The sequence below is a fragment of the Sturnira hondurensis genome, unplaced genomic scaffold (assembly GCF_014824575.4).
Source record: "Sturnira hondurensis isolate 20B ecotype Veracruz unplaced genomic scaffold, ASM1482457v3 Scaffold0023817, whole genome shotgun sequence".
NCBI classification, from domain to species: Eukaryota; Metazoa; Chordata; class Mammalia; order Chiroptera; family Phyllostomidae; genus Sturnira; species Sturnira hondurensis.
The window spans coordinates 4,214,107-4,237,600 of record NW_028096448.1 but is presented as its reverse complement, the minus strand read 5'-3'; the positions used below and the strand labels follow the sequence as shown (position 1 = coordinate 4,237,600).

General features: G+C 44.1%; 1 protein-coding gene across 1 annotated transcript in view; it reads right to left on the bottom strand.

Moving 5' to 3' along the window:
• JARID2 (jumonji and AT-rich interaction domain containing 2) overlaps positions 1-8,765 on the bottom strand; it is a 257,383-nt gene extending 248,618 nt beyond the window's left edge. The window contains exons 1-2 of the mRNA XM_037037987.1: positions 8,659-8,765; positions 7,691-7,894 (exon numbers count right to left, since the gene is read on the bottom strand). Of these exons, the coding sequence (XP_036893882.1) occupies positions 7,691-7,735 (45 nt within the window). The 5' untranslated portion in view covers positions 7,736-7,894; positions 8,659-8,765. The remainder of the gene's footprint in view (positions 1-7,690; positions 7,895-8,658) is intronic.
• Between the last annotated feature and the right edge of the window lie 14,729 nt (positions 8,766-23,494).

The window sequence follows — 23,494 nt, the reverse complement described above, 5'->3', positions numbered from 1 at the left end:
CACATATTCATACATCCTATGAATATGTGAGTAATTATGTATAATGTTTCCATTACTCATGCTGCCTCATTAACATATCTGGGCAGCCTTTGTTTACCGGATGGCCCAGACCCTGGTGAGGATTTGAGGGCAAATGATTTCCCACAGTGCCCCATGGCCCCCTAAGCAGCAAAGTCAGGGGCAACAATGCAAGTGCCAGAAAAAGTATAGGAGCCGATTTGTTACAGCCCTGAGAAATCAAACGGGTTCTCAGAAACCTGGAGAGCTAATGCAGCCCATGCTGGCCCTCAGGTACAAAGGAGAGGGTGGGCTGGTGGCCACTCATAAAAATACAGAGCACACACCAGCCAGTCCCAAGGGGTACTGGGATCTCAAGTTCTTTTTCCAATGAGGACTCAAGGAGACAGCCAGCTGGGGATAAGGGGGTAGCTCCACCAACTGGTGTTTAAAAAAACAACAAATACAAACATGCTCTCAAGAGGGATAGGCTCCTTCTGTTCTTGGAAGCTGACAAACTGTCTTAACTTCCCCAATTTTCTCTTTTTAATTTTTTAAAAATTTTATATACTTGTTTTTAGAGAGAGGGAAAGGAAGTAGAAAGAGAGAGGGAGAGAAACATGGATGTGCAAAAGAAACATCAATTGGTTGCTTCTTGCACACCCTCCAACCAGGGACCTGGCCCACAACCCAGGCACGTGTCCTGCCAGGAATGGAGACCTTTGGGTTTGCAGGAACACACTCAACTCACTGAGCCACACCAGCCAGGGCTTCCCCAACTTTCTCAAGCAAAAATCCTCTACAGGGGCTGCCAGAGCCCCTATTATATGATGAGCTTTTCTCCCCTTTTTGGTAGCCACACTGATCATTTTTCCTCTATTTCATCTGGACTAAAAAGTGAGCCTTTAACTATCAGGCCAATGTCTATTTGCTTCTGTAAAATGGACTTAAGACTCTCATAGTGTGAACTCACTGTGGAAACAATAAATGTGGATAGTTATTTCAGAACTGACCGGGATGCCCTGAGGAGGGTAAGTGCTGTGTGGCCACCTAGACTTCTACAATCCAAGCTCTTTTCACATTTCTTCAAATGGCAAAGAGAGCCCAAGGCGAGAAGGCAGCATCCTCACCAGAACAATACAACTTGTGCAAAGATCCACAGTGGCAGAAACCCAGACTCAGGTGACCAACCTAGATTTCACCCGCTGGGGCCAGATCTACCTATGTAAAACACAGGACATTTCCTATTCTAGATATCCTAAGAAAACAAGGAAGATAAAAGCCACCTGCAAGAGGTGATAGGAACAGGAAGTCCTGGAAGCAGGCAGGATTACTGGACAGGGAGCAACAGGGTGTGCGGCCAGTGCTGCCACTTCCTACAAGGTTCAGCTCTACTTTCAATGATTTTATTCCGAATGAGAAATAAAGAAAAACTCATTTTGAAAGGCATGAGGCTGTCAGAAAGCCAATAGAGTTGACTGAAGTCCCAAGAAAAATTAAGACTAAAGGAGTAAGAAAAATCGAGACCTAAAAGGATAAGAAAAATCACATTCAATTTATCTACCAAAAGCAGACAAATAGCAATACTATATCATAGCTTTAGAAAACCAAAGTTGCCACCTGCTTGAGTGAAAGAAGCCTGCAATGATCAGGCAAATATGGAAAAAGCTTTATGGACAAAAGGAACCAGAGACACAAAGACTGGGGCCTGGACAAGCAACTGAGGCTTGTGGGGGGAGTCTCAGAAGAATGAAGAGAAGACTGACGTGGGAGATGAAAAGAAACAAGATAACTGATTCCAACTAAAAGAACAGACTCAATTTGTCTCATTTCCATCAACAGGTAGGCTCACAAATCTGAAATAGAACAGACCTTCAGCAACATCACTTAACTAAGAAAATAAAGTTGCTGGATTACACACACAAGCTTCTGAATTCCACATAAATTAGGCATAAAATCACTAATCTTTCTGTCCCCTACGATCCAGTGAATGACACAATTTTTTTAACTCTAAAAGCAACACAAATTAACTCAGGAAGACCACTCTCAGGTAAATTACACAGTATAAACTAGATAAGGTGTCTAGATTAATTTGGGGGGACTAAGACTAAATGAAATGGAAGCACTCTATCAGAGGTGATAGGGACCAGAAGTTGGTTTGCTAATGTAAAGTCTATCCAGCAGAAAACCTTTAAAAAAAAAATGTGTAGCCCTGGCTGGTGTAGCTCAGTGGACTGAGCACGGGCCTATGAACCACACGATCGTGGTTCGATTCCCAGTCAGGGCACATGCCTGGGTTGCAGGCCAGTTCCCAGCAGGGGACGCACGAGAGGCAACCATACATTGCTATTTCTCTCCTTCCCTTCCCCTCTAAAGATAAATAAATAAATCTTAAAAAAAGTGTGTATAGGTGTATACATACATATACATCTACACACATCTAAACATTTTAACTTAAAGCATAAATGTACTTTTTAGTTTGTTGGGAAGGGAATGAAGTTTGATGCTGAAAAATTAATCACTTGCAAAGTAATGTGCATCCAGAATCCGTACAGATTTTTCCCCAAGTCTTTTCAATGTCAGGCCCACATCTAACTTAACAGCCTTATTTTTTTTAGCAAGTCACTTTTATCAAATGTTCCCAAAACATTCATCTTAAAGTTTTCATAGAAATCAGCTGTCTTTTCACACTCATTCAAAGGATTACATAATATTCAACTGTAATTTCAATAACAAGACTAACTGGAATAACCAGATTTGGAAGCAACTGACACTTGGCAAGCCTGCTATGGGTGGGAGCCAAAGGGGACATAGGCACACACACCCAGGGCTGCCCACTGGCCAGGAGCTTCACAGCCCGGATGTTCTGCAGCCAACAGCAGGAGAGAAGATTGGGGAGGCAGAGTGTGGTTAGCAGAGCTGTTACTGTGATCCTGGGGGGCACTTATATATGGACCAGTAACATTAGGAGGAAGAGTGCAAACAGAATCCCATAAATGAAATTTCCTAGACTGCAAAACTTTTTAAACATTCAGATAAAAATATCAGAAGTCTCAGTCCTCAGAACATCATGATCAAGAGCAAACCATTCCATTAAAAATACCACCTTAGCCTTTACCAACTTATAGTTAATGTACTATAATATGACTTTTCCATGTCATCTTTGAAAGAAGGAAAAGAAAGAAATGGTTCTATTTTGAATGCAACAGACACCATTTATATACTCCAAAAGGTTTTTCTCTTTCTGAAGAGGGAAAATTTAAATAACCTTTGGAGTAAGGTATATATTAAGGTTACACTGGAATTATTTCCAAGGCACTTGGAAGTGAGTCAATAGCCCTCAGCTCAGCAACAGGTTATCCTTAACTATGACAAAAGAAACAGCCATTATACCATCAAAGTACCAAATAATAGCATACTTCTAGTTGGCTATTTGAGCCAATGGCTATGGAGGACACACAAGTAAGACACTAGCCTACAGTAAAGTAACAATAACCCAGGTAACAATAACTAAAACTGGATTATTTTTGGACATAATTTATTTTTTCTTACAAATTTCAATGACCCACTCTGGACTCTTACCCTAACAGTATTCCTTCCATAATCACAGCTGCTATGTTGCCTCTCCCAGGACTTACGTGACAAAGAGAAAGGTTTTCCACTACTACAAACAGGCAGAAAGAAAACCATGTGAACAGTCCATGAAAGCCCGTGAAATAAAGAACACAGCGATTAAATAATGTGCACAAGTTTTTTGCCCCCAGAACTGTAAAATAACTTGATTGGGTGTAAAATAAGGCAGGGAAAAGAAGGGTTCATAAATCCTACCATTATACTCTGGTGTATTTCTTTCTTTTTTCTTTATAATTTAATGTAATTATAATTATACTAAATCCTGCTACTGATTCTTATAATGCAAACTTTCCCCAGTTTTTAAAACCATACATTTTAAGTCAGAAAATTAGATATTTACAACTTAGAGCCTAATGGTACAGATTCTGCTTGAGCTGTTCTGAAAATCTGGTAATTTGTTTTCATGCTAACTGCATGATTCATAGCTCCATGTGACAGAAATTTTAATTTCAAACTCATACCTGCTATAAAGCATCACTCACTGATCAAATGGTTTTGAAGCCTGGATATCACATGTGTTATTCTTCCTAGGAATAACCAAATACTGGATTGATGGGCAAAAAATACCCATAAAGCAGAACTTGCAACTGTTTTTATTGTCCAAGTGGATTGGGGGTTTGAAAGGCAAATGTTTTCAGTTATTTAAGGTATTATAGTGGGAGTCATGCCCAGCACAATTAAGAGAGAATTACATTGCAATTTATGAGTTTCTCAAGGATATCATTTAATATAAAATACAGCAATCATTTCTCCCAAAGCCTTCCATCTACATCCCACCCCCAAACTCTGTTTTGCTAAGACAATAAACTAAATGGCAACACGGCAGGCATCAGGCTTTTGAGACCAATTGTAGGAAATGTGCTGCCTTCCACCAGCTCGAGTAATAACGCCACCTTACATAGAAAGATCATACTGTTTTATAGCTTGCACGAACATCATCTCACATACATAATCTCAGAGAAAGCGAAGCAGAAAAGGCAGGTATTATTATCTCCATTTTACGGAAAAGGAAATAGATTGCAAGCCTCTTGGTGTCTGGCTCAGAACTAAACCTGGAACATCCTGAGACTTAGTCCAGTGGCTCTTCAAGCACACTGAATCTATCAATGACAAGTCTTCCCTTATTTGCCCTAAAAAGTACCCAATAGCATAGAGCTGGCTGAGCAAGAGACCCCCTGCCCCGCGCCCGTGGTACTGCAAAGCTTCCAGAAAGAGCCAACAACTGCTGCTGTGCAGCATCACCCAGAAAGGCATGCCGCCACATCCCGCAAAGACATGCCAAATATGACTTAAAGTGACAAGGTAGCCGAATCCACAACATGGTCCTCCTACAAAACAAAGCTTTCCCTGAATTAAGTTTCCTTGCTTTTCTAAAACAGTGGTGAGGAGACCCAACTACCACAGTAGTTGTGCCACACCATTAGCAGGCCTGCAAACAGAAGAAGCAAAAACATTTCTACAGAAATAAGGTGTCTTCTCCCTGCTCCCCATCTCAATGGATCAAAATCACAGCTAGGCGGGGGGCACTCACTTGAGAACTACAGGCTCACTGCTCACCTAGGGGGGAGTTCAGTGTCCCTTGGAAGAAGGCAAAGGCCCAGCACACCCTCCTCCTCGTCCTCCTCCCAGGTGGCAGCCCAGCTCCACAACAGCCCCGGGCCTCCGCCTCCGCCCCTGCAGCCCCGCTGCGCTGGAACCTCCAGCCCGACTTTTGACGTCAGGGAGGAGGAGGTTCCACCCCGGCCCGTCCCTTTGTGACGTCACAAGGACAACAGACCCTGGTGGTCGGGAGCGTCCAGGAACAAGGGGGGGAGGGGGGAGGNCAGCCCCGCTGCGCTGGAACCTCCAGCCCGACTTTTGACGTCAGGGAGGAGGAGGTTCCACCCCGGCCCGTCCCTTTGTGACGTCACAAGGACAACAGACCCTGGTGGTCGGGAGCGTCCAGGAACAAGGGGGGGGAGGGGGGGAGGGGGGGGGAGACGAGTGCGATTCGGTGGAAGAACCGGGGGCGGAGAGGGGGCGCGCTGACGTCTCACCGGCTTAACCTGTTGCTCTCAAGACTGCGCAGCAATCTACGAGCAGGGCCGCAGGGGAGGGCCTTACTCTGCAGTGGGCACGGAGGGGGGCCGTTTGCTGCAGTTGTGCACCCCCGCCTCCCAGACACGCCCCCACCGGTACGTCCCTGACTCCCACCTCTCCCTACTACAGCAGGCCTCACCGCCCACACGCCCCGCCCGCCAGCCCTGGGCAGACTAGAGCTCCGAGCCCGAGCCCCAGCCCCAGCCCCGAGCCCCAGCCCCGAGCCCCAGCCCCAGTCCGGAGCCCGGAGTCCGGAGCCCGCCCCCTACAGGCCAAGAGCTGCCGCCCAGCCCCAGACCCAGCCCATCCCCGGCCCATCCCCAGCTTGGCCCGCCACGACCTCCGCACGCCCTCCCCTTCGCCGGCGGCTGGAACTCAGCAGGAGCCGGAGCTCCGCTCCCAGAACCTTAACTCACGCTCTGCCTCCCGCAGCCGCCGTCAGCCACGAGCTTGCGGCTGGACCACTGTACTCTCCACGATCCTCTGACCACCAGCAACAAAAAAACCCTACCCCACACTACTCTCCAACTTAGCGAGGTCTGGGATGGGGGCGGAGGGGCGGTCCTTGTCCAAGTTCTACCCCATTTGCTTTGTCGCTGTACCCAAATTGGACATGCCCTGGGAAAGCGTCTACGCTCCAAGGCAAGAGTGTCTCCACGCAGTTTCTACAGCCCGAGTTTAAACTATTCCTTTGCATTCTACCCAGCCCTCTGCAATGCGGATGTACTTTAATTCTTAAAATTTTAAGGGAATACCTTTTTAAGTAGAGCTTGATTATTAAACCTTGCATTTCTTTCTTAGTTGAAGTTTACATGTGTACATTAGGATCAGCCCTCTAGAAAAAGGCATTTTGCTTTTCCATTAAATATATTTTTTACATAAACCAGTGCCCCCTAAGGTCATCTCCCATTCCACACATCACACTGCTCGAAGAGAGAAAATACTGACACCAATTTGTCGACTCGAGTTAAATAAAACTTTCTTATAACGCTGTATTACTAGTGTATGTTCCTTTGGCCTTCTTTTTCAAAAATTAGTTCTTTGATATAAAGCATGCAGCTAATGACCGATCACTCGAGTGCATATTTGGTTAATCCCTCGGATCCCCTTCCTCCTCCTTCCCCCCCAAACTTAAAAAAAAAAAAAAACACCACACACAAAACAAAAACAGTCCTCATGCCAATCAAAACGTAGCTGTACTATGTACAAAACAAATTTAACTATTCCAAACCATTTAAATCTAAATAATCACCCAATTTGAGAAACCCGGTTAGCAGTGAGAAATCATTCATAGTCCCATATGCACTCAGATGCCTACGTAAAAAAACATGAGCTATATTACAAGTCTTTTTCCCCTAAAACTGGGAACCATGGATTTTTAAACAAAACCAGTCCCATTATTAAAGTCAATCCCAACAAATGCATTCGCTGTAACATGATTCCCAACTGTTTTATGTTGCGAAACAGATAAGCCAAAACGACCACATACATTAAATTTGATGTGCCAGTGGAAGGAACAATATCGCCATAATCGGACCTTTGATTGCAACTTAGAGGGCTTCCAACACACACGCGTTACACGATTTTCGAAAAACATTAATAATAACAACACAAGCTCATTAGCATGCAAAGTGTAATATGGGGCCAAACCCGCCCGAGAATGCAGTTTAGTTACAGAACCGCAGCCCCCACCCCACTCCCAAGCTCCACCAAAATCCCTTGCCTTTCATCTAAAACTAGATTATGGTTGTGTCATTCGAGGTCAATTTATTCACTTGAGGTATCTCTACACCAATCTGTTTTTTTCATCCCAACTAGGCAGACACGACTTTGCTCGAAAAGCCCTCTCAGAAAAGAAAAGAAACAGCCTTATCGGACGCTGTGTTTAAAACCCTTCAGCTGCAGAATTATCTATAAACTTGACATTCACAGCCATTGCTTAAAACTGCAAGTCAAAGGATGTGTTGTTAGGAGCACTTACGTATTTCTTCTGAATGATATTCCTCTTGGGTCTTTCCTTGCTCATTCTGAGATCCAAATTCTGATTGCAAAAGGGGACAATTGCTTCATGAATTTAAAGCCGTCAGAAATTTGCAAAAAAATATCCTGGTGGTTTTTATTGTTGTTGGTGGTGGTTGATCTTGTAATCCGACTTTTCTTCCTCTTCGCCCAAAGCCCGATTCGCCTTGAAATAAATCCGAAATTGGGAAGGGGAAAAAAAAGAGCCAAAGACGAACGAAGCAAACAAAAAAAAATTCACTTTAGTAAAACACCCATAATGGAAAATTTCCCCCGAAACACACACACACACAAAAAAAAACCGACGCCCTTCACTCCCCCCTCTTTTTCCTCCAAAAACTACATTAGCGAAACGTGAAGGTCCTTAGTGTCTGATCTGTAGTTACATCTTGGAAAAGAAAAGGGAAAGATAAATAAAAAATGTTGGAAGTCACGTTTGTGCTGCAGCAGCAGTGCGAGCAGAAGAGTCAACTCCAGCGGCGGCGGCGGCAGCACCACCACAGCGAGGGCTCGCCGAGTCTCTTTTTTCCAAGCCCCCTAACCAATGAGAGAGAGGCTATCCAGCCGAACTTTAAATGGACTCTGCTTTTATACAAGTTAGGGCTCCTCGAATAATTCCCCTCCGGACGCTAGCCGAAAACTCCCACAGCTGAGCCACCAGACGCCCGCCTACCCCGGCGCCGACCGCCCCCCGCCCACTCAGGAGGACCCCCTCAACCTTGTCTACTAAACACCCGAGAGCCCTAGACGGACCCTTCCCGGACAACCCTTCAGGCATCTCTCGCGCGCCGAGCCTAGGAGTGGAATTGAGAGAGGCTCCCTAGCTCAATGCATGGCACGCTCGGTCGCTCCACCTCACCCCCTTTCCCCAGCTTGCTGCTCACCCCACAGCTGCCAAACGATAGCCCTCGCCACTGCCCTCACGTCTACCTGCAGCCAGACTCCTGATTACGAGTACCCCAGGATGCCCGGCCCCGGGGAGAGCCGCCTATTCCCGGGGCACCTTAGAATGGTCCCCTTGATCTTCTGGAAGTTGTAGTCCCCCGACTACAAAATGGCTATGGCCACGGGACCTAGGAACTACAATTCCCAGCCTGCCTCGCAAGCCTGTCACTCATCTCCCTTCCCTCCTCCTCCTCGCCCCCTCCCCCTCACCGGCCCTGCCAGCAAACGCTAGGACGTGTCCCGCGTGCGACACTGCTAGAGGCTGGCTCGGGAATGGTCAGCAGAGCGTGTGGTCCGCGAGCGAGGAACTCCCCACGCCGGCCCGCCCCCGGCCCCCTGGTCTGGCCCCTCTCCCGCGGCGGCGCCTGGCCCCCTCCCCGCGCGCCGCGCCCCGCCCCCACCCGCGGCGCTAACCGCCTGTGGAATCGAGGAATCGCGCGCTCTCCCGGCCGAGAGGCGCCGAGCGATAGGGGAGGGACGCGAGGCTTCCCCGGGGGAGGCCTCGGAGCGTGGCGGCGCGGGAGGCGGTGTCAGCGAGGGGTTGGAGCCCGTCCTAAGGAAAACTGGGCCACGCACCAAGAGGAATCCTCGGTGCGAACTAGTTGATCAGCGGCGCCTGCTGCCTCTGCCGCGCCGCTGGTGTCACCTCAGGACACCGCCTCGCGTAGTCGCACAGCGTGCTGCGGTCGGGCCCAGGGTAGTCTAAGGTCACCTCTGCCCGCTCCCAGTGGCAGCACGCGCCCTCACGCGCGGGGCTGCGGGGATGGCGGTGGGGACAGGCCACCTCCTGGCGGGCACGCGATCTAGGGGCGACCGTGTCTTCGAGAGGGGCCGGAAAAGNGCCGCGCCGCTGGTGTCACCTCAGGACACCGCCTCGCGTAGTCGCACAGCGTGCTGCGGTCGGGCCCAGGGTAGTCTAAGGTCACCTCTGCCCGCTCCCAGTGGCAGCACGCGCCCTCACGCGCGGGGCTGCGGGGATGGCGGTGGGGACAGGCCACCTCCTGGCGCGGCACGCGATCTAGGGGCGACCGTGTCTTCGAGAGGGGCCGGAAAAGGGACTACGGGAGGCTGCCTTTTACAAAAGATGACTGGCTTTAAAGAGATGGAACTCGATCTTTGCCCTCACAGGCGTGCTTTGCGTCTGAGGGGCCCACGAGCGCGACAAACATTGAAGCAATAATGAGTGGAATATGGAGCCCGAACCACACAGCCTTGCGGACTGTAAGGAAGCATCTGGAACACCGAGTGCCAGGAACATCAACTGCCATGGCCACGCGGAGAGGCTGCTTTTTACCTGCCTCTGCCTCCCTGTCGCGGTTATTTAATCGCTGATGCAAATGAAGCATCCGGCCCTGATGTATCTCTTGGGCCTTCGCCTTATTAGCAACTTTCTCCGGATTCTTAGCCGTGTTGCCTTGTTCATTTCTTTATTTTAACCGAGGGTTTAGAGAAGCACTGGTTTAAATGATCTCAGACAATCCTCCGAATAAATGAAAATCGGGGTCCGTGCTTCGGCACACCCATGCCTATACATTTTATCCTTCCCACTGCTTAGACTCTCCTCACCTTACAAGTGTGCATACCCAGGTAACACTACTAGATTGTATTTGCAGCGGTGTCTGATACCCGACTTCAAATCATATGTTGGCCACCTCCTAAAAAGTAGCCCATGGCCTCTCTGAACTTGCCAGTTCCTTCATCTGCCAATTAGTACTGACCAAACCTTGTGGGGAGGATTAGAGAACAACATTAATCTAGCTGAGAACCAGACTTGTTATTGGAAACTTTCAGTAAATGAAATAAAATGGTTTTTCTGACTGCTTTTTAATTCTTTCTTGACTGTTTAAAAACTCCTAAATGCTTTCTAAACTGAAATAACGTTGTCTGTGTTCATTTCACAATCAGAAAAATAAGTGACCTGCTGTGCCTTAATATTGCAAAACATGTTTGCTGGTGCCATTTGTGAGGAAGGACCCAATAGAACAGAGCACTTTTCAGTACTGGCCACCCAAGTGACTTTATGGTTGGGTTACAACCAGGTGTTTCCAAAAGACTTTCTGATCATTATGACCTGTATACTGGAGGTCCCCACTTGTCCCTACTGTTAGGGTTTTAACCAGCTTTCTGGAGATTTAATGTCAAATCTGTCATTCCCCAGGCAAAATATTAAAGAACAAAGGCAGGTTTCTGAGTTCCCTTCACCAGCCCCTGAGGCTGGGCTTCTCTTGTCCAAGACCTGTGAACTCCCTGCTGGGCTACCAATTCCAGGTTACCACATATTAAAAACCTTTCTGCTAGTTGAGACATGAGAGCAGGGGGAAGAAAGGAATCTGCTCAAATCCAAAAGATTTGGGTAACTTTTGTTTTTCCCTGAACAGGAAAATAGATGGGCCTTTTTAACACTGATAGCCTTTCCTGTTGCAGAAGTAACTGCCTCCTGGTAAACTTCCTTTTCCTGCCATCTTAGCAAGGCCATATATTACCCTTCCTTTCTTTTCCCTCCTCTTTTTTATTTTCCAGAAGCCTAATTCACTCTCTGATGATTTTAACTCCTCACCACACTTCTCTTGACTTCACTTCTCAAAGTTGGGGAAGGGAGTTGGAGGGAAGACCTCACTAGGTACATTGCCTCTATATGACCAACGTGCCAGCTCTGTCCTCATCCCTGAGGACACAGAGGGAGAGTGCAAAAGTCCTTCATTAAGAAACACACAGCTCGGTAGAAAAAGCAGACTTTACAATCCATTATGATACCTCTAAAAAGCGCTATATTAATTATAAGGGAAAGGTTCGGAAAAAAACACATAGCTGACGTCATCAGAAAGTACGGAGTTTTGAAGGATGAGTAAGTAAGCTGAACAACTTTCCAGCATGAAAAATAATTATGAGGCCTAAAAAAACGTATACCTAGAGATGGGATTCAATTTTTGTTTGGGAGTGGCTAAAGGTGTGATACAGGTAAGCAGGAGTCAGGATCAGAAAGGTTCTGTATGCCAGGCAAAGGAGTTTAGACTTTGCCTGTAGGCTAAAAAGAACCTTTGAAGTATTTTCACTGGGATATAAAGCAGATTTGTCGTTTTGAAAAGTAATTTTGTGTGAGAGGTGAAATTGAAGATTGGAGGAGGGAGAGACAGGAGACAGGGAGAAACCAGTTGCAATGTTATTGCATAAATGAGGTGAGAGCTGATTACGATCTCAGTGCAATGGCAGAGGAAATATATAGAGCAGAGAACAGGTTGAGAAATACTTAAAATGTCAAAAGCTTATATGACCTAGGAACAGGTTAGCTGGAGGGAATGGTGACTGATTTTCTTAAGCTGACCTTTTTATTCTCTTTTAATTACCTCAGTTATCCGCTCTAGGAAGAATGGGAACATGATGGAGGTGAAAGAGGAAGAGTAGCAAGTTACCAGTCACAAATAAAAGCAGGCACTCACTATTCAGGTTCCAATCTGAATGGGCAATCATATTTAATTAAGCATTTTAGTTCACAACCTGATTTATTATTTTAAAAAGGGAAATAATTAAAAAGTTAATAGAGACCAATAAAAGTTAATAAAGAGGAATCATCCACAGTCCTATGTTATATGTATATTGTTAAAGCAGGGGATATACAGGTGATCACACATGTTTCCAAACACCAATGATATCCATGGTTCTTCTAATAACTCAAGATTCATCTCCAGAAGTCCTTCCTTAAAAGCACACATTTCACCCTTTGCATTGTATACTTATTTGCTTACATTCTCCAGTTTTGTCTTATGTTCCCATCTTCTCTCTCCAAGTTTAAAAAAAAAAAGCTTTCTAAAGTCAGAGAACATATTGTCTACTTCTCACATCCTCCCCAAAGTTCCACAAACTTCATAGAATTTGAAAGTGTCCAGTAAATGCTTACTGTTGAATATTTCACCAAAACCATAATGCCCGATTATTTAGACTATTGCCAGGCATTTAGTCTGTTACTATCATCTCCAATTCTATTTTGGAACACAACTATTTTTCCCCTTGTAGTATCCAAATCCAGTACAGTGCTATAAATTCCTCAAGGCCCCAGATACCTCCAATCCTATCTCATTGCCCCTGTTACCTCACCACATTTTTAAAAAATTAAAATTCCATGTATTTAAGGTGTACATGATATTTTCATATGCATATTCATCCTGTAATGACTACTACAGTCCGGCTAATTAACATATTCATCGCCTTACCTAGTTACCATCAGCCACATTTTTTGAGCTTTAAAATTTTGTTCTGTTGTCTTGGTTTTTGATCATCTCATTTGTGTACCTCGTCTCTCTTAATTAGATCTAAACATTTCACGAGGCCATGATTTGTCTCAAATTGAGGTAGCCCTTGGCAAGAAGACCAATCAATGCATGAGAATCAGTTCTTTCTAATATTAACTCTCTGAGGGGCCTTGAAGCATTCATTTGACGCTCTGGGCCTCACCATCATTCAGAAGTGAGAGGGCTAAATTCAATGATCACCAAAGACATTTCTGGACCCAACAAGATCTAATCCTACTTTGACTTTTGTACTGTGCTTCCGTCCTTGTTCCCCAATCAGTGCTGGACCTTAACCAGACTTAAATACACAGTTTTTTGATTAAGGATGGCTAGGACAAGTTTCTTTATTTTTCTACATTGTTAGTTTCCTAATATAACCTTATACAGTTGACCCTTGAAAGAGGGAGATTCGACCTGCGCAGGTCCACTTAAAATGGGGGATTTTATTCAGTTGACCTGAGCAGACTCGCGTTGTTTGACGGTCACTTGGCAGTTGGGAATTTGACCGGGGTTAGGATGGGTGGGGTGCTGCGCCGGGGAAGCAGTTGGGAATTTGGCCGGGGGTGGGGGAGGGGTTGGGTGCGGACCTACTTAAGGTATACTTGAATTTTCACCTCCGCGGGCGCTCAGTCCTGACCTCGCTGTATTTCTCTGATGTTTAATGATACCTTTCATTTGTATAACTTTTTATAGTGTTTAAAGAAAGCCACAATATCATTTTAATCCACAAAACAAACCAGATTACGACAGGTCTTGTTCTCACTCTTCCAATGTGAAAATAAAATATTGGGAGGTTGTAATTTGCTCAAGGTTATACAATTAGGGTGGCAGAGCCAGGAGTCCAGCCCAGAGCTCCTGACTCCACATCCCTCCGGAAGACCTAGTCCCTGGTTTTTAAAATGTGATCCGAGACATTATTCCATGAAATGTCACTGGATATGGCTGGAAAGGAAAGGATGCTCTGATGAAAGAGATTTGGTAATTGCTAACTTACACAAAGATAACCTGATTACTGTAGGATTTTTAAGATTCCAAAGAGGCATATTGTTTTCTAAACTTATTTGGCCACAGAAGCCTTTTATTAAGAAGAGGCAGATATCCACAGAATAGTCATACCGACATGCTTCACCCAATATGATGAATTTATGCTTCATAAATGATTGCTGACTGGCAATAATTCCTACCTGTTTTGAATTTTATATCTGTCTCTATATGTGGGGGGAAGGGAGTAAGCAAGAGGGATACAAAAAATAATCTTTGACATCAAATTGATAAATAACTATGAGCCTGTGTACTCAGAAGGTGGGGGAGGGGTTCTGTAGAAGGAAGGTAGAATGGCTTTTTCAAGCTGACTGAGATTCTCGCAGGAGTATTCTGAAACACACCAGGAGGTAAACTCCGAAGTAAACATCCTTCTCAAGAGCGAGTGATGTCGAGGAGACATTAGTTTTTTTGTTATTCACTGCTTCCTGTCCCTGAATTTATAGTCTTACTTGTGAAGCCTCACTAAAATGCCGAGGCACAGACCAGACACAATAAAATGTTCTAAATCTACCAATTGACTGTGGGCCTCCTTTATGCAAGACACTGAAAGTCTCTGTTTTTTTGGATTATTTAAAATTTGGAGGTTAACGTTACTATTCTGCTTAGATTGTGTCTTGTGTTATTGAAAGAGAGCTGGCGCTGATTCAGAAACTCTGGTAAGGCACTCAAGACGGGAAACCTGCAGTTCCTAAGAATAGAGGTTACTGTTTGCAATAATACTATGTTCTGTTTTGGGGGGCGGGAGCATCTTATGAGCAATGAACTAATCTACAAGGGATCATTATGATGAAACAGAGGCACAGAGACGACAAGGCTCTCCAGAGTAGGCAGGGAGAGGACACCTTTTGTTGTAAGTGAAAGGAGGCCAGATGAAAATGGCTAATGGAGTAATCCAGGGAGGAGAGAGGAGGGAGGGGTTTGGTTCACCTAACTGGGAAATCCAGAGTCTTAGTTTCACTGCTACGACTGATACCATCATCCTTCCCTCCCTCCTTTCTTTTAGTTCTCTTGACATTCACCTTAGATTTCTTTCTTCTGTTGGTCTCTCCATGCAACCAGCAAAGACAGCTCAAAAAAAAAGTCTTTCCCACCATAAATGTGGTGGTGGAACAGAATTTGTTTCCAGAAAGGATGGGAGAAAAACATTCTGGGCAGCAAAAAAGCAACAGCAATCACAGTCCACCACAGAACCCCCTAAGCTACCCAGCCAGAGCTGGGCACTCTGTTCATTTTTATTTATTTTTTATTCTTCTGTACTCTCTATTTAGATTAAAGTGTTTGAAGATGAGACTAGGATCTCAATTAGTGGGAGAATCCATATCTCACAGGCAACCTAAGACCCAAAATGGATCCCAAAGGATTCTTTCAAACCAGAGGCCAAAAGAAGCCAGGAGGAAACAGGCTAGATTTCCCAGTTATAATAGAGCAGATTCTTTGAGATTTCTTAGCCTTGTCAACGTGCTTGCAGCTGTCCCTAAATTTCCCAGGTCTCAGATGTGGACGGTTGGAATCACATACCATATACTCTCCATCTACTCACGTGCAAAGTACCTAGCACTTACCTAGCAAAGTATCTATTACACAGTAGATAAATGCTTCTTAAATAAATGAATGGAATATGGCACTGTGCCAATTATCATTTTGTTCACAAATAATTCTCTGCATCTGGAGTGCTCTTTCAAATAGGTCAGCTCCCACCAAGGAGTTGCAATTATTGAGGAAGTGAAACCATTTGACAAGTGGCACTTAAAAGATCTCCGTTTTGCTTTCCAGCCAGCACTTCTCTTATGAAATGTCCAAAGAGAGAGGACAAAATGAAAAATTTCCTGTTACGTCAGTGATGTTAACAGGCCCCGGTATTTTCACATAGTGAGTCTAATACTCTAGACGAGCATTGATATATTATTCATCTGGCAAATGATATTTGCCTGCTGATGTTATGGGCTGAATTGTTCCCCACACCCCCAAATTAAAATGTTGGTCTAACCTTCAGTACCTCAGAATGTATTTGTACTTGGAGGTAGGGGCTTTACAAAGGCGAGTAAGTTAAAATGAGGTCATTAGGGTGGGCCCTAATCTATTATGATTGGTGTTCCTATAAAAAGAGGAAATTTGGACACAGACACAAAAAAGAAGGCGCAGAAAGAAGATGGCCATCTACAAGCTAAGAAAAGAGTCTTCAGAAGAAACCAACTCAGAAGACCCCTTGGTTTTTTACTTCTGGCCTCCAGAAATATGAGGAAATAAGTTTCTTGTTGTTTAAGCTATCTAGTTGTTGGTACTTTGTTAATGCAGCCCCAGCAAACTAATTCAGTTGCTTTGCAAATTTAACCTTTGATATATGAAAATGAAACTGACCAGTGGCCCAAAAGGCCTGATGTTGAGTTGTTTTCCTAGTAATAGGGATAGGAGGTATGGACCTCTTCTCACATTCACTTCCCCTGTGACATGAATTTGCGAAATGAGGTCAGTGAGATCACGATCCTCCACAGATGACACTCCCAGCCCTTGGTCTCTTAACCATGGTCTGCTGGATCCAAAGATTTACAACTTCCTGGGGAACATGAGCATGAGGAGTAGGATGGGGACAATGAGAGATGAAGCTTCTCAGTTTTCAGTGTTGTGGCCCAAGGATGGGTCCAATATTCACATCCAGGACAAGGACTTCCCTTTTAAGAAAACTATCTTGCTCTTCTCCAGCTTGTATGCCAGGTTGTTGCTTTCCCCACAAAACTAGCACTATCATTTGGCTATTGGAAGTTTTTTTTTCTCCTACAAAATAGGTAAACAGAATTTCAAGAAGATAGAATATCTTCCACTGTCTAAACAATTGGCTCCCTTCAGCCCATTGTAAAACAAAGAAGCAGCCAAAGTATTTGATTTTGCTGGTTTAGTAGCTGGGTTTACACTGTATAGAGTATTATTTAAGCACAATTTAAGTTTTTATGATGGTTGGCAATAATTTTAAAAGCTCGATGAGAATGGTCTTTACATTCCCCAAAGTAACTGGTTTGTTATTAATGCACAGCCCAAATTATTATCTAGGTGAAGAAATGAAACTGGAAAAGCCAGTGTTCATGATGCCTGTCACTGCCAGAACCAATAAGCAGAGACAGGGATTGAATCTTTATGGGCACTTTATTCCCATGGCTGGAGATCTGAGAAGATGGCAGGTTAGATACCCTAACAGACCATCTTACATTCCATTTCAAACTGACCCTTTTTTAAAATGAGAAGAGAAGTGTAGGTAAGGGGTTTGGAATTCAGGGAAAAGGTTAATCAGATAAAAGTCTGCAGCATTCTTACATCTGTTGACTGGTGATTCTTTAAGCATGTCCTGGGCCATGGTTTCACCCTGGAGTACAATGGCTCAGATACCATCTTGATGGCTTGCAGTCCTCCTGGGACACAAAGGTGGAATTGCTTATGGTCTCTTGGAGTCATAGTGGGTCATACCTTCAGTTCCTGGAACAACAGGTTTTTACATGCATTTGATTACTAAGCTTATTGACTATTACCTAAAACTAAAGTGTTCTAACTCTTGACTCCTCCTTCCATCATTCACCCCATCAAAAAAGCATTTTATAAAATATCTCCTTTCTTAACTCTGTGGTTACAGGTGACCACAAATTATTTGCTGCCCTTGTAGGTAGTTAACTAGTCTACTAGTTGGAGTTCAAACATTAGAAAATCATTCCCCCGCAAAAAAAAATCCCTCAGCCCTGAGCGGATAAGTCAGTTGGTTAGAGTGTCTTTGAGTATCATCCACATACCCCTAGGTTTCGGGTTTGATCTCCAGTCAGGGCACATACAAGAAGGAGACAATGAATGCATAAATAAGTGCAACAACAAATTCATGTTTCCTCTCTCTTTCTCTCCCCCTTTTCTGTTTAAAAAAATTAATCAATAAATTTTTTAATGTTTTTAAAAATCCCTTAGGGATAAGGCACTATAAATTCTAGGGACCTACTTTTAAATGAAAGTTATATGACAGAGTTATTAAACCATTATCAGTCATTAATAAGTTAGCATGATTTAAGTATTAGAGGTTAGCAAGCAAGGCTTAAGGAAACAAAATGAGGAAGTATTGATACTGTGTGTAAGTCTGTTAGAGTAGGCAAGAATCTTTTAGGGTACTTGTCTGAAATGCAGGTTTTTGGCCATGAGCCTAGAATTCTGCTTTAGTAAGTCTTGGGTGGGGTCAGGAATTTACCTTTGAACAAGTAATCCAGGTGTTTCTTATGCTGGAAATCTTGTCATCTACATTTTTGAGAACCACTGGCCTACATGACACCCCTCTGGTTCTGTCATGTGTCTCCAAGTCTTTCACAGATAGATCTCCTAAAAGCCTCATCTGATCATCTAGAAAGATCCTTGACTTTTAATTATTCCTGCTGGACCACACATGCTAAAGTGAACTGTGTTGCTTATTGACATCCCACACCTTCCACTTTTGTATGAACCGGCATACAAATGAGGTTCTAAATGAGAGAACCTCTGCACTCTGGCTAGACCCTCAGTCAAAAGGGTACTCTGAGCCAGATGCAGAGTCTGGGTCAGATTCTACCTGGGGAAGGTTAGTCCAAGGTTAGCTCTTTGGGAAACAAGCGTTTGAAGGAGTAGGATTTGGGAAGACCAGAAAAGGAAGGTAAATGAATGCCAGAGATCATTTCTGTTACCTGAGTCCTGCTTTATAGACTGGCACTGTTTTTTCCATTTATACTTTCTGGAAGGCACAATATATTAAAAGTGATATTTATATCTTAGCTTTCTTGTCAACAATAAGGAGAAGCTGTCACATGTTCTAATACAGATTTCGGTGAGGGAAAATGTTGGAAATACAAAAATCAACTGAAAAAAAAAAGCAGTAGAAGAACACAGGTATCGTTATAGAGATCCTTTAGTATGTGACACGGGTATCTTCCTGAAATTTCAACTCTGAAGATTCTGCATAGAGAATTTAGTTTTCTAACTTCTCATAGAATACTGAAAACGTGCTCTGCTACAAAATAATTTGGGCACAAACATTTGCGACAGGCCCCTCATATTTAAGCTCTAAGCACCCAGTCTTCCATTCTACATGCCACGGTGTCCTGTCCTAAAATACTCATAACCACTCCCTTTCTCAAAACCTGATATTGTGCCGTAATCATTTAAAAAGTGTGTGATGACCTCTTCAACAAGACTGTCGCTAGGTTTGGCAACATGTAACCAGAACAGGTGTTTTGTCGTCCTCTCATCAATACCTTCAGGTTGAAGACCAGTCCAACAGACTCTCCCATTGCCTTCCACCAAGTCTGAGTTTGTCAACCCGAAATTTATCGACTTAAAACTACTGTAGTCTTCAAAATTCCGCCCTACTTATTCCTACTTTTTAAAAAATGTACACAGTTATTTATTTATTTATTTATCTTTAGAGGGGAAGGGAAGGAGAGAGGGAGAGAAATATCAATGTATGGTTGCCTCTCGTGAGTCCCCTGCTGGGAACTGGCCTGCAACCCAGGCATGTGCCCTGACTGGGAACCTTTGATCTGCAGGCTCGAGCTCAATCCACTGAGCTACGCCAGCCAGGCTCCTTCCTACCTTGAAAGTGATTTTAAAAAAAAACACTTTTTACCCACTTACCTCTTTTTCACAAAAACTATTCTTTAATAGAGCTTCTATCAAAAGAGTACACCTTCCTCTCTTTCTTACAGTTTTCTTGATTTCTGTCTAGTTTTTCTCTCAACATATCATATTTCCAGAGCTCAAAGCCGTATATGCTACATTAGTGACTATCATTTTTGACAACGCAGCTCTATAGACTTAAGAGGAATAATTTATCATTTATGTACTCTTGAGACCAAGTTCGTGAATGGCAATTGTGATCAGAAAATGGGGGATCCAAGTAAGAGTCTGCCTTTTGGTGCATCTGACCTTTTCCCAGTAGTAGCACTGAGAACCCCACATCCCGTAAAACCCCTCAGTCCCTGGACAAATTATCAAGGTTAGTCGCCCCAGCTTAGAAAGATATTTGAGACTGCAAGCTACACGAGGGCAGAGGTTTTTTTCCATTGTGACTGTACATCCAAATGAAGGGCAGAACAGGCCCTCAATGATGATTTTTGGGATGATGGAATCAATGAATGTCCACCGACCAAAGACTGCTTTCATTGTACCCATTCCTCTGAATACTTGAGAGAAAAGGCATGACAGAAATCCCAGACACCAGTAACAGTCATTTAGTCTCTCTGATACGCAAAGGAGTCACTCTCCAAATGAGTTTTACCTTTTCTGGACTCACATGAAATGCTCCCTAGTCTTGTCAGTCTTATCCAAAAGCGTACATGTCAGTACAGACCCAAAGGCAAATTTTTCAAAGCTGTGATTTTAAAGCCAGCTGCAGTGGGGAATCATGGGAATGGCGCAGCTTCCAACATCCAAGGTTAACAGGCTATGAATTGCCACTTTCTTCACTCATTGTCTGTGCTTCAGCAGTTCCTTTAACTTACTGTCATTCAGCTTGGGGAGGAGGAGAAAGTGGGACTAGCACCAGCTGTGAGGGGGCAGTAGACAACAATACTCTTGCCTCCCCTTGTCCCAACCCCTCCCACCCTAGTTGCTCCCCAAAAGCACCAGGCATTCAGTCATACAGCAGATATTTATATGCCTACCCAATGCAAATTCCAATTTATTTTCCAAGTCATTAGAGCCAATTACTCACCTTCAGGCCCTGTAATATCATTTGTTCCTTGCCAAACTGATCATTTTCTCCGTTGAAAACATGATAAATCCTTCATAGTTTTTGCTCAATCATACTTAAACTGTTTCAGATTGTTGCAGGGTTGGTTGGCAGGGATGACTGACTGCACTGAGTCAAGAAGTGTAGAGCTTCTGGATGATTCTTTTAATTTGAGAATAATTTAGTCCTATAGGGGAAAAGTGGTTTACTTGGAAGGAGCAAGTATGAATACCAGTACTATTTATCTTGTTTAATTTGGCCAAAACTTGAAGGGATGCAAACATTTTATTTTGCCTTTATTTTTTGCCACTAAGGATCCAATTTTGTTTCTTCTCCAGCTTTCTCAGATGTATTAAACTGCATTCCGTACAAGACTGTATAGTACTGTGTTAGGTTTTAGGGATTTGGGGGAAGTTAGAAAAGCAAGGATAAAATAGTTCCTGTCCTGTGGGAGATTGCAGTCTTTTGGAAGAAAAGATAAACCCACAGGGCAAAAAAGTAGTAGTAGAGTACTCAATCATATCCGCTATCAGATCCAAAATAGTTCCGTTCAGTGGTTCTTCACAGGTGCTGCCCCAGCCCAGCAGTATCAAAGCCACCGGGACTTGTCAGAAATGCAGGTTCGTGGGCCCTACCACACCCACTAAACGAGAAGTCAGGTCTCAGAGATTGGTGTTTGAACAAGCTCTGAAGACCCTGATGCTCCTCTCTTGATTTCAGCTTCCCAAATGGCCTAGTATCTCTCTGTGTAAATATCTCTCCTTCCAACTATAGTTCCTTTACAATCATTTGTGCTAATAGGCATTTTACTTGTGATTCTCAGCTTCCTCCCTTCCTTGAGACGCAAACCCCATGAAGGACCCACATTTCTTCTTCCTTCCCAGCTCTTCATAATTTGCTGAAGATGAAAGTTTAATGTTCCTTGCTAGATTTTATATTTCCATGAGTTTAGATTTTTTTGTGATTTCTTAAATAAAATGAAGGGCCTGTATTTCTGCTTGATGTTGACATTAAAGAGAGTTAAAAGTCATGTAAAAAATGATCCTTGCTTTTAGAATCTAGTCGGAAAAATGTATATATCCTCAAGAAAATTAAATAACAGCACAAGGTGATACATGGTTTAGCACAAATAAATGATTTAGATTAGATTAACAAATGCTGTCATATGATTCAGAAGAGTGGGAAAGACATTTAGCCGGTTGAGAAAGCTTCCTGAATTGGGTGGGGCTTGGGCAAAAATGTCACAAAAAGACTCAGAGGCCTTGGCTGGCCCAGAACAATGGGATAAGGCTGAGCAAGCTAGGTAGCCATCCAGGAGCCTCAGGGTGACAGCCTGCTGCAGAGGTGCCTGTGCCATGGGGAGGGGGTTGGACAGCGAATGGAGAGTGTGTAGCCTTTGGAGAGCCATGAATGCCAGACTCACTTCGAACTGTTCCCTTAACTGTGTGCTTTGTTTGTTTTATTTTGAGGGCAGGGCAGATAATGAAAGGAAGGGTAGACTGAGAGTCTGGGGCAGAAGGAATTGGAGGTAAGGAGGAAGAGAAGAAACATATATTAAGAAAGTGTTCTTGTAGTAGGCTCAGTTATTCAAGCCCATTCAGGGGGTTCTTACTAAGATGCCCTGAGATAGAAAAGAGCAGCCGTTCTCTGAAGGAGCTCATAGTCTAGTGACGGGACACAGAATATTCTAAGGCAGTGCCTTGAACACTACCATAAAAGAGTTGGGAATTCCCAACCTGATCTGTCACGAGGGCTTCTCAGGAAGAGACACCAGAAAACCAAGCTGAAGGACTAAGTGGAGATAGTCAGGTGCAGATGTGGGGGAAGGACATTCAGATACACAGCATGCGCAGAGACACCCACGTAAGAGAGAGTGGGGCGCTGCAGGAATTGTAAGCAGACTGGATGGCTTTAGGCAAAGGTGGATGTGAGCAAGTGACCAGAAGTGAGTCGTGGAGAGTTGGGTGGGACTGAGATCATGAAGGGCTTCAGGGAGGGTGAGGTGGCCAAGACAGCAGTTTGAAGAGAGCACTCCAGGGGGTTGAGTGGAAGGAAGATTCGCAAAGGGCACAAGGAGAGGAGAAGGGTTAAAGGCCAGACCCTGAGGGAGAGGAGGACTATGGGAAAGTCATGAAGCTTTGAAATGAAAAAAAACCCAGAGATACTTGGCGACCATGGTTACATGGGATGAGGAACAAGGAAAAGCATTTTAGAAATTCATTTGTTTTGAGCTTGGGCAGCTCAGAGAATGCTGTTACTGTTGAAAGAAATAGGGAAGTTTGGAGGGGAAACCGGTTTTTGGTGGGGAAACTGGGGGTGGGGGAAAGATGATTATTTCGGTTTTGGTTAGACACATTGTTTTCTCTTAAGTTGCTTTGTTTGGTTTCTATAGTTGTTCCTTCTTCCCTTAAAACTTAGTTTCAGTGCTAAAAGAAAAAAAAAAGAGCCCAGTTTTGTGTCTTGCCCAAGATCTAGATGCATCTATTTACTCAACCTAAAAACCACCCAAGAGACTAAGGGATCAATAAACAACTAAGTTGTTCTAAATGTTAAGTGCCAAGTGGCCAGGTGACAAGGTGCACCAAGAGAGGCTGTTCCACCAGGGTCTCATTCTTGTCACCCCTGGCTGCAGGTGAAGTAAGATGTGGGAAGCTCACTTCGTTGGCTAGACTTCTGTTTTTCTGAGGAGTCCTTACTCCAAGAATCAGGGCTTCCCGATGAACCTGTCTGACTAGAATCACAGGTCTCTCATTCCAGACCATCCTGGCTC